At 40.4% G+C, this 12,124-nt stretch overlaps 1 protein-coding gene across 1 annotated transcript in view; it reads right to left on the reverse strand.

The window, feature by feature from the left end:
• EML5 (EMAP like 5) overlaps nucleotides 1-12,124 on the reverse strand; it is a 1,994,219-nt gene that overhangs the window by 981,342 nt on the left and 1,000,753 nt on the right. The window contains exon 14 of the mRNA XM_069208148.1: nucleotides 1,769-1,955. Coding sequence (XP_069064249.1) covers nucleotides 1,769-1,955 — 187 coding nt within the window. The remainder of the gene's footprint in view (nucleotides 1-1,768; nucleotides 1,956-12,124) is intronic.

Raw genomic sequence — 12,124 nt, forward strand, 5'->3', positions numbered from 1 at the left:
GCTCTCTGTCATAGACTGTGGGGACCACACAACACTAAACATACAGAAGCCACTATTCTCCAATGCACCAACCAGGATTAATTTCACTTTTGTGGCTCTCTAGTTGCACACACCTCTGCAGTGCATTAATTACTGGAGGTTTCATAATGTACAATAGCACATTTCCCACCAATTAAGTTAATTTGCATTTATTTTTTGTTTAAGTTGTGCCTTTTTTTATATGTGGTTACCTGAAGTTGAAAGACCAAAACAAGTTACAGAATATTTTTTATTGCCATGCCGTTGACCCCACCCCTAAGCTCACTCTCCCTGCCCCCTTTTCATACAGCATTACCGTTCCAATACTTTTTTTGAAGGCGCATTGACCACTGATTGGGGGACACCAACAAACATTACTGCACCGGGTGCCACCAGCACTAAAGCCATCAATGTGAATGTAAACTTAGGGATCTCAAGGAAACCTTTCACTGAAGGAAGCCAGTCAGTTCCATGCTGTGCTGTCACTTAACTTAGGATCTATGACTACATGTCCTGTATGCATAATATTGTATGTTGTCATTGTGAGTGTCTATAATTATACTGGCATGGCCTCATGCCAAGGAGGTTGCAAGACTTGCAAGTTTTTGACAGTGGTGCAATTGTAGTCACTACTTAGCAAGCGCAGCTCGTGGAAGGGAAAAGGGATGGGGCAAAATAAATTTACACTTTTTCCACGCTGTGCTGCTCCATCCGCTCTGCTCCGTCTTGCATTGCAGGCACAGGCTCCCAGCCTGCCCTGCGTCCAATCCTACCATTGCTTTCATGCTGTTGGCAGCATGAAAGCAACAGTAGGATTGGACGGAGCACCCACCCAGGGCGTTCCGAGGCAGAAAGAGAGCCTCTGTCTTCTCTCCAACCCGGCAACGCAATGCCAGGTTGGAGAGAGCCTAGTCTGCATGTATGTTTGGTCAGCCTGAGACGGCCGGCCAAACATACATGCGCACTGAGGGGGAGTGTGCTGTGCACTCACCCTCTGTCCCTGTCCCACCAGTGGCCCTGCTCCTTTTATAGTAAAAAGATAAAAAAACTCAGTTTATTATCTTTTTACTATAAAAGTTTTGCAGCTGCTGCTGCTAACGGGGGAGAGTGAGGGGTTAGTGGGAGATGACATTGCGGAAGAGCCACCCCTGCTACCTAGTTGTCATCTTTTTTCTATCTTTTACATGAGGTGCAGGGAGCCTCATATTTTGAACCGTTACAGAGTTTCTATGACTGCTATCTGTTATCCTTGTGTATCCGCATACATACTGGAGAGTTTAAAACCTTGGCGGGTGAATGTGTATATGTAAGGCATGTTGGAGATTGAGTGATTGTGACTGATTGTCGCTACACTTTACATTGCATTGAATGGCTGTTTTTTGTTGTGTTGTTTGTAAGAAAGGGAGGTGAGTATTAGCCTCTAAGTCCCTATTTGCTAAATGTCTGACGAGGTGTTTGAAAAGCTGCGAGTGAGTGATGTAACAGGATGCTGTTTTGCGGTATAAATTGAAAGCTAAGACATACGAACAGTTGGATGCAGAATGCAGCCCTCACAGCAGCTTCATGCTGTTACCGTAATCTAAAGGGCCAACATCAAACATCACACTTACCTTATATTTGAATGGCTCTTGACCCTTCTTTGATGACCCTGCCCTCCAAGTACAACTAGTCTCTAAATTTACATCACTGTCTCTAACTTTACATCACCCTCCAGAAGTACTCACATGTACAGCCATGTACTGCCACCTACCTGTCCTGTTGCCACATAATCTTTCAAAGGGTGAATTGCAAGGCAGAGAATGTCGTCATCATGTCCCAGATAGAACCTCTGTGTGTTCTGCTGCCGGTTGTAGACAACGCCCACTGCAGCCACGTGGTACACAATCTCCCCCGTCTGGGTATAAAAGAGATTACTCCTACAGTCGTAGCCTCTGTACCTGCGATACGACAAATGTGCAACATGTCAAAAGATGTGTGGTATCAATGCAAGAAGCCAACTGGGTAATAACTGCAACGAAGCGATGCAAACTAGGTAATGATTCACTCTGCCATGCACGCCTTGGGAACACATTCCCGGCACTGCTACAATTACCGCAGTTCATTTATCTCACCTGTCACTCGCTAGATTGCTTACAGACATCATTTGTTTAAATTTCCATGGTTTTCTCTAAAACGTGTTTTCATATTTAAAACGTGTGTTCCCTCAGCGGAATCCAATTTTCTTATGTTGCAAAATGTAGGATATTAAGGACATGGCAATTGTACAATGCTCCACAGTTTACAGCTCAGGGTTTGTTTCGCATAGTTGTATGAGGTTCATTAAAGTTTTCAAAATGTGCAGTAGAATGGAGCGATCCTCATTTCAGAATATCGAGTGGCGTAATGTTCATCGCTGAGCTAAGGATTACACTGGGTCTTGCAGTGACAGGGTGGTTGTAAGTCTTATTTGAATGAGTGCCAAGTCAAGGAAATTAAGTTTAGGACTGATGGAACGCTAGCTTGTGGAAGAAGTAGGTGGGCTTCCTTCATACTCTCTTAAAAAGGGGACTCAAATGGTTAATTTGTAAAGAGCTTACTGGCTAGTTATTTCATCGACAATCGCTTTACCTTTAATAGGCATTTGTGTGGTGGGTTGTTATTTATTTCCAAATAAAGGGAAGTCACGTGATCGAGTATTGGGTCTTCACATAACAAATATTAGAGGAAACAATATCACAGAGGATTAATGGGTTGAAGACCTCAAAGAATGTTAAAACATTTCTAGTTGACACGTGCGGGACTTTCATATAAACATAAAAATTACTCACCTTATTTAAGTTACCGTCACCCCAAAAATATTTTCCCTGACAGGCGTTTCATGAGTGCTTTGCTGATCAGTTTAGTAGAGCTTCCATGGCTATGCTAAGTACCCATGACTATGATGATGATTTAGTCACTTGAATAAAAGTGTGAAAAATTCCTTGCCTTGCTGCAAACAAAGCGAATTGACCTTTGTGGAAATACATAGAAACTGAGGAAAGAAGAACTGGAAGAATGTAGCTTGATGGAGGAAGTAGGAAATAAACTCACTCAGAGCAATACTTGTTGAGTCTAACTGGTTGGTAAATGTCTATATTAAGAATCTTTTGTGCTCTGGTGGCTTGCAATATATGTGGTTATCTGGAATGTTATCGTGGTGAAGTATTTGCCTTTTGTTCCTCAACAGAAGGTGATTGTCAGCCTTGAATTGGATTGGACTTTCTCTCAACAGCATCCATAACTGTGAAACCAGTGCTGTCTGGGCCATGCCGCAGACACCAAAACTTCTTACAGTGATCAATTTACAGCCTGTGGTTTACTCGTAATTAGCAGAGACAGTGGAAATGTGTACACACATTTCTACCCCATTTTATGGAGAATATCTCCCACATCAATCTGTACATGGCTAACTCTTGATAAATAATGGACATTGTTTTTTAGATCAGTAGCTAATGCATCCCACTGTGGTGTTCACCACCAGTGAAATACCAATTTGTGTTACCACTAGTCTAACTGCCATTCGTGGGGCTCTAACACTTGCATCTTCACAACAATCGCACGTGTGTTGATCGTCACTAAAATGGGTTCTGCTGGGATTCCACTCTGTGGTTTTAGCCAATACCCACACTACTGACAAAGTAGAGCAAAGCAACTACTCGAAACACCATCAACTAGCATGGGAAAACACAATCAGACGTCAGTACAGACCCACCAGAGTAGCCACCTCCCAGGTGGAAAATGCTGTCAGTATAAACCTGCAAAATGCATAACCAGGCGAAATAACAGGAAACAAACACAATTGGAAGGTGTCTTGGCAACCACAAAACAATCATGTTCTGCAGTTGAGCCAAAAACTGAAATAGTAGAATAGCTATTAAGATGGGCCTCTCGTGGGCAGGCCAGCGAAAACTGAACAAGTGAGGGACCTCTACAGAAAAAAAAGATTAGATTTGACCCCTGAATGGAATAAACAAACACCAAACACTAGAACTACAAGAATTAGTCCGCTTCCATGGGTTTAAAGCTCAAGTCTCAGAAGGAGGGCCCTTTTGAATAGTAACAGATCAGTGGGCATGCTGGAACCTATGTATGGCACAGACATCCAAAAACGTTTTGAGAACTGACTGCAAACTGTGGTAGCACCTGTTGGCCTGGCAAAGTTATTCACAGTAGGAGCACACTGTGCAGCAGTTCTGCACCCACCACCTGGAGTGCCGCCTCGCACGATCATAGCAAAGCTGGTTCATTATCGAAATTGTGATATTATCCTACAATAGCCAGACAATCGGGCCTTTCACAATAGACAATGACAAAATCTTGGCATTTCCAGATTTCAATACAGCCTTACAACAGCAGGGTATATCACTCATTAGACCATTAGAATGTTGAGAGCTCCGCTGAAAACAGTGGGGTAGCTCTGGGCTTATAATTGCTGGTATAAATCCGGAGCTCCAACATTCCAGTGTTTGCATTCATGTTTCTCCCTTTCTAGTTTAGAACTTCCTAAGCTTAGTAAGTGAAATGTTCTAACAGCCTTCTAGCCCTTATGGTTCCGGCTAATCCTGTTTTTAAAGGCCCTCGCCCTTGTTAAAGGACCTTGCCTGCAGTTCGGGCCTATAACTCTGGTTTATCGCCTAAAAGCAACGATATCTTCAGGATATGAGTTCCAGCACAGATTTACTGGAGCACTCACGAAACAGACAGCAGGATCTCAACAGTTTAGAAACCTTAGTGCACTTTAAACTACAACCAATGAGAAACAGAGAATGCTGGGATGCAAGGTTCCATGGCATCCCAGTTGCTTCTAACAGCATCAATAAATATAAATTTAAGTTAAATATATACACTATTACACCCTCGGCAGTGGACTATAAGGCTATATTGAAGTTGAACAGAAACTATGCGACCTGTAACTTCGATATATACCTCTGTTCCCAGCAAAACGAAAGGGTACAGAAGAGAGAAAACTATTTTTGTTCACAGCTGCTGCTCTAATGAGGGAATCGATAGAACAAAGAAGAGAAGGGAACACTCACTTCTCTGAGACCGGACTGCAAAGATCACAAGAGAGACACAGACCTCGTCAAATCAGCCTTTTCAATATAATACCCTCACCTGCGCAAATTTTTAAAGATCATTCAGCAGCAGTTGCAATAGCAAAGTCATTATGTGAAACGGGATCATCCATCAAAGAAGGTGACAGGCGAAGACATGTCGACCACAGGAGACAACGACACAGATGAAACAACAGGAACACAGCACAAAGGACCTATAGGTTCGCCAATGAGGGTGGGTGTGCTAGCCATACTATCAACAGCAACAGAGACAAAAAACTACAAGGACATATGAAAATATAAGCTGAGAAACATCAGGAAATCCAAATATGCAAACATTACAATTCGGGGTTGTACAGATGTGCTGACGTCTATCAAGGGTTGAACTCAATAGGAAATGTAGGCGTTCCATAGCCCTCCTCTGAGTTTTAGGAGTGTGTTAGTAATATGTTACATTATTATGTACTAAACTTTAACACAAACCATCACTGATGTGTTTTGAAGTGTACCGTCATACACATGTAGCTAATGTCAAAGATGATACTTTTGTCAGCTCAATGTATCAACCCTGATCCCAAATTGCTGGATGGTTAAAAATTAATTATAGTTGAATGGAAAAGTTTATTAGGCCGGGGGCAATAATAATTTTCCTAAAGTGGATAAGCAAAACATTGGATCTCAATTGGGTAAAACAAGTAGATGTAACACAATATTGAAGACTCTACTACATCATTAGATAAAAAAATTCATGACCTTAAACCTGAGGGGAATGGTGCTAGCGTGCCTGGTCCTTAGTAAGTAAACTTACAAGGGGACACTTATAGGCCGATGAACCTTTTGGATCGCATGGAGTATTCTAGCCATGTAGTGACCAATGTTATCAATAATCAATGTAACCAATCAATAATCTCTACACAAAACATTAACCATTCTAAAATTATATCAACATTTCATGAATAACCACAACTCAATATACGGTTTAACAATTTTTATTTCCCTATTAGTTACAATACTAATCCATATGGTTAACTCAAACTTTATTCAATCAGCTCAGAATTAATTCATTAGTGACCACCAATAACATAAGCCAAACTATGGAATTCATTACCCCCAACTATAAGAGCCACAGATAACTTTCTTGTCTTCAGAAAACTACTCAAGAGTTGGCTCTTTCCTTCATAACCACCTTTTTCAAGCAACTATGAACTGCATATGTCTATGTGGATAAATATTTTTTTCAGATTATATGTATATTTCTATTTATTTATTTATAGTTTCTTTGGAAAATATGTATTGCTACTGTCATAACAATAAAATACACTCACACTCTTTAAACCTGTCTGACTAAGTATTTTTTACCTATGATTCTAATTATGTATTGTATGTGCATATGTGTGTGTATTCATGTGTGTGTGTATATATAATATATATATATATATATATATATATATATATATATATATATATATAGATGTGTATGTATGTGTATATGTTGTTTCTGTGCTTGGCATGTTCGTGGATCATTGCATGGCTCCTGGTTTTTGGGTTGTTATACTAGATATCTATGAATTCCTGCTCTCATCTCATCACACTTATCTACTCATCACTCTTATATCATGTCTCTATCAAACTATCCTCCATTCTCACTCTGACTCATCCCTTCTACCACTTTCATCTCCTAAATATCTCTGCCTAAGCTCTTCCCTCCACCTCCACATCTAACTCACCAAACCTCACTCTACCTGTGACCTCCCACACAACCCTACTAAATTCTCCTGCATTCATCTCACCCTGCTACTATGCTCTCCCTAACCCTTCCACATACTCTTCCCCCTCCGCCCCCCTTTATTCATCCCAAGCCTTTGGGCTGAATAAATGAAGAATATACTCCCAATTAACACTTCTGGATTTCTTTCCTCCTCCACCCCTCCATTACTCCTGTCAATCTAACTAATAAAACTCTCATATCCGCGGCTCAAATTAACTCATAATAATACTAAAACTGTACTCATTATTAAACCAACTAATCCATCACTAATTCTTGTTGGGTTCCGGAGTAGCGTGCTACTCATCGAAAAGCGCTTAACGCCTCGTCAGGGGTAGTAATAGCTATATAAATATGATTACAATACAATACAATAATCTTATCAGAACATGAGGAAACATATGCTCTAATGCTTCAGCATAAGCCAACAAAGATAAATATATCAACTTTAATAGCAGAGTTTAGCAATCAGTTCGTCAATCATTTGTCACTGTCAACGTCACCCAAAGGAACCTTACCTAACCCAGATTAGCATTAGCATGTGGGACTTCATGCGAAAACAATTTGGAACATGAATTTAGAAAACATCTAGCTAAGAGAAAAACTATTTAAACAGCGCAGTTGGTACCTAGAAAGAAAGGCACAAAGGTTAATAAGTCACATTATCATAGCTACCTATCCACGGAATGGATCAGCAACAAAGACAGTCTTCATCTTCAGGTCTCTAAAAAGCGTGAGCCCAATGACAGAATCTCAAATCTCTTCGAACGTGCACTTCTAACCTCAATCATCTGAATTTTTTCCCACTTGTCATGACTTTTTGTGAAGATTACCCAGTCCATCCCCCTAATTCCTAATTGATCAGTCAATCACCAGTTACTACCCTAACCAATATTTTGTTTATTTTATCTATAAATTCTAAGATTACGCAGTTCTCAGTTCGTTGATTGGTTCACTGTAAGACGTCCTCATCATCCGGCTCATCAGAAATCGAAAATGTCGCATCTTCTTCTCCAGTCAGTGTCTCTATTGTTTGAGTCCTGGGAAAGTACATCTAGCCTACTCTTCACAGTCCTCGTTGCAACATTTATTCCCTCATCTCCTGTCTGTCGGTACACTGCAGAAAATTCTAGCTAAGCAGACTTTATTAGCATCCAGTAGTTCAGGGTCAGTTCAACATGTTTGCTTTTCTACAGTACACGATTATTCTGGTGCTGCACGAGGCCTGGCAAAACTAGGCCACAACTTCAGCTAAGTTAGCTCTATAATATAATGCAAAACATACTTTATACATCTTAATGTGACATATTACGACGTTATTATTACGCATTTTCAATATTTTATGCATTTTTTATCATTTTAGTACAACTTCATATAAACTGGCAGTCACTCTTAGTGGGCACATTTTCAACTGTGCACATTAATCTTTCTACGTTTCATTTTTTCCTAGCATTTTCTTGTTAATCAAAACGCATAAACATTCATTAATATTTTCTGATTAACATATCTGCTTCAACAGTCCCTCCTCTGATGACTAAATATGTTATCATACCATTCTTTATCATCATCGTATTCATAGCTCAATCTCCTCAGTATTTTGTCTTCTTCTCAAATCTTCTCTATAGATTCTTTCCCTGTTTGATTCTTCCCTCTGATTATTTTTAGATCTTCTCAATTTTATCTTTTGACATAATTTGCATGAACCCCATAATCCTAGTATGCAAGCAATCACAATTAATATTCCCTGTATGCTTTTTAATAATACCCCATTCCAAATGTTACTAAGCCAATTTCCCACTGATGCAAATCGTTTTCCAACCTTTTCCCAAACACCTGATTCCTTCAATTCCTTTAAATCCTTACTTGAGTTGGGCAGGTTAGTGAGTAAGTCTCTTACCTCCTTACTATTGTTAGGTATGTAAGAACAGCAATGCCTAGAGTTAATCATTTTACAGACTCCGCCATCTTTTGCTAAAAGCATGTCTAAAGCAAGCCGATTTTGAAGGGTCATAGCTCTATCCGTGGCTAATTCAGTATCTATTAGGAGTATTGCCCCTGTAAAGTTCGTCAGCATGTTATCCACAATAGTAGACAACTATCGTATCTTGATTGAATTCAGAATGACTCCCACTGAAGGAATCATTGCACCAAAGATATCTCTCACAACTGCAGAAGAGGTTTCCCTCCTCTGTCGCTTATGATGTAATTCAGTCAATTTGTGAAACTTCTTTAAGTCATCTATCTGATAAATCTTTGGGAAAACTATCCCCAAATAACATGTCCCATAGCATCCTCTTGGAAGACAGTAATAAGCATTAACTCCACAAATATAATAAATCCCAGGAATTGCAGGGTCCTGACCATTCAACATAAAATCCCACTTACTCTGAAACAAAAATACATGCCTACATTCACTCGTTCCCATAAATAAAGTGTCAGTGCATGATTTTGGCCTATATATACAAAGCTTCCCTACATGTAATGCATCTAATGCTAATTTCTCTTGCGTTTTAATTGCAGTATAAGCATAATCATTCTTGTAAGTCTTTTTCTCCAAACCCTTTTCTAATTTTTCTTTTAATGCTTTTCTCTTATCATCAGTATGCCCTATGAAGCTCTTCTCTAAAGGTGTAAGCAAGCACGTAAGATTGTTCTTATGCGCATATGCGGTTCCAAATGTTAGTGTAGGCTCAAAGAATCCTCTAACTAATACTATGTCATGCTCCTTAGCTACTCTACTCAGATATCTAAAAATAGGAACATACGAAAACACAACATCGTAGTTTATATACTCTTGATTATAGGACCTTGTTAATAGCAAACTACAGCTTATTCCGTAGGGTAAAGGTAAGCTGTGGCACCTAACTCCTTCCTCTACTGATGAAGGGATTTGCGTACACACAAGACAATTCTTTGCATCTATTGTTTCAACATACTCACTCAACAAGCAATAGAAAACATTAGAAGAAAGCTCTCCATGAAAATTAGTATAATCATGCAAATACTTCTCATATAACTTAAACCACTCCAAAGCTGTTAGTGTAGTAGTTTCAGGAGCAGAAGTATTAGTGGCTCCTGTTACATCAAGAACGGATATTCCCACAATCCCCACTATAAACAAGATTCCACACATAATTGCCAATCCAACACTCATATCTACAGCGCCTAGCATTTCTACCTTGATTATTGAACCCAGCCATGATCTGTAAAAAATCAGAAAGCAGAAGTAACTCTTATATATAAAGGGTAGTAAAAATCAAAAAGATAACATTCTTCTCTCACAGTTCAGTCTTACACTCAGGAACCCTTTTCATTTGTCAAAAATCGATTAGTAGCTTGTCATATCCGGTTTTTACTGTCAAATCAGGTTATCAAGGTCTCTTCCAGCCTATTTTTCAACAGTCTCTTTAGGTTTCTCAGATTAGTTCAACAATTCAGCTTCTTGTTTTTCTTCAGGTTATATCAAAGTACTGACTTGGAACTTCTCTATCAAAAGGACATAAACTCGTGTTTCCATTCATTAGTAGTTGCATACGCCCATTCAGGACCTACGTAACGCCGACTTGCTATTCTCTTTCTTTTCAACTTTTGGTCACCACTTATTTCTCCTTCACTCAATTCTTCTATTCTCATAGTATCTACTTCTTCCTCTATTGTTTCCTTTATGACCAATTCCTTTTTCCTCCCTATCTGCAACTCAGGCCAATTATCTTCTTTTCTTGATCCTTCTGTCAATATTCTTTTCAGGATTGGACTCTTCTCCTTCTCCTTCTCTATGGTGTTTTTTCTTGCTGGACCTGCAACGGGCTCAGGAGGAGTCGGATCGCTTTGACTTTGATTCATCTCAACTCTTTCCCCCTCTTGGCCTGGCACTTGCTCTGTTTGCGTCTCAGCACTGTCTGCTTCTGGGAGAACCTCTGCTGAGCTGGGCTCTCCTGTTGTATCCGTTGAGAATGATTCTTCAGCACCCTCCTGTAATTCTTCAATTTTGTCTCTTACAGGGGTGATAGAACCATCTTCCACAAGCTCTGGTTCAACTTCAGGCTCTCTGGGTTCCTTTACTGGTTCAGGTGTGGCAACCTGTTTTGCTGTTGTTGGTGCTCTCAACAACGGTTCTTATTCTTGCTCCTGCAGACATACCACTCTCTTTGTATGGCTCGTGTGCATCCAGTTCGGAAGTCCTGCACACTTCACAGCTGTCGTAGTTGTCAGGACCACCTGATATGGACCTCTCCAGCATGGCTCTAAGCACATCTTGCGAACATGTTTTCGGACAACAACCTAGTCTCCGGCTCTCAGATTGTGCCCTGGATCATGGAGGGGGGGCAGGGTGGTGGCCTGCACCTGCTGATAGAAAGAGTGAACCACAACAGCCAGACCCTTGCAGTAGTCTAACACCATATCATCTGTAATGTTTACAAGTGCATTGGCTGGAACTGCTGGTAATCTCATTGCTCTGCCCATGAGGATCCCATGGGGTGACAGCCCTGTTTTCCTGTCAGGTGTGTTTCTCATCAATATCAACACCAAAAGCAATGCATCTGGCCGTTTCAGATTCGTAGCTACACACATCTTTGCAATTCTTGATTTTAAGGTACCATTCATCTCTTCTACTAGTCCTGATGCTTCAGGGTGGTAACTAAAATGCAACTTTTGCTTGATGTTTAGTGCTGCACATAAGAGTTTAATCACCTCGTTGTTGAAATGAGTTCCCCTATCTGATTCTAAAGAGATCAGAAACCCGAAACGTGGTATCAACTCCCTGAGCAACAACTTCGCTACTGTGAGACTGTCATTCCTTCTTGTAGAGTATGCTTCAATCCAGTGACTAAAAATGCACACAATCACCAACACATACTTCAAACCTCCACATGCAGGCATCTCAATGAAATCCAACTGCATCCTGCTGAATGCACCTCCTGCTCTTCCAATGTGGCTCAAATTCACCACTGTCCCTTTTCACACATTTAGCTGCTGACAAATTATACAGCGATGACATACTGCCTCTGCTGCCTGCCTAAACTTGGGGTTAAACCAGTCAATCTTGAACAAATGAACCATGGCATCCCTTCCATGTGTGCCTGACCATGATAATAATGGGTCATTTGCGACAATAAACTATTGGGCAGGACTATCTGGTCCTCCTCAGAAACCCAAATCTCATCAAGACGTTGGACACTGTAGGAAGTTGGCTCTGTATGCACTATTTCAAAGTAAGGAATAGTATGCACGGAGTCCAAGGGTTCCCCTTAGAGGTAAGATAGTGGCA

The sequence above is a fragment of the Pleurodeles waltl genome, chromosome 9, assembly GCF_031143425.1.
Source record: "Pleurodeles waltl isolate 20211129_DDA chromosome 9, aPleWal1.hap1.20221129, whole genome shotgun sequence".
Classification (NCBI taxonomy): domain Eukaryota; kingdom Metazoa; phylum Chordata; class Amphibia; order Caudata; family Salamandridae; genus Pleurodeles; species Pleurodeles waltl.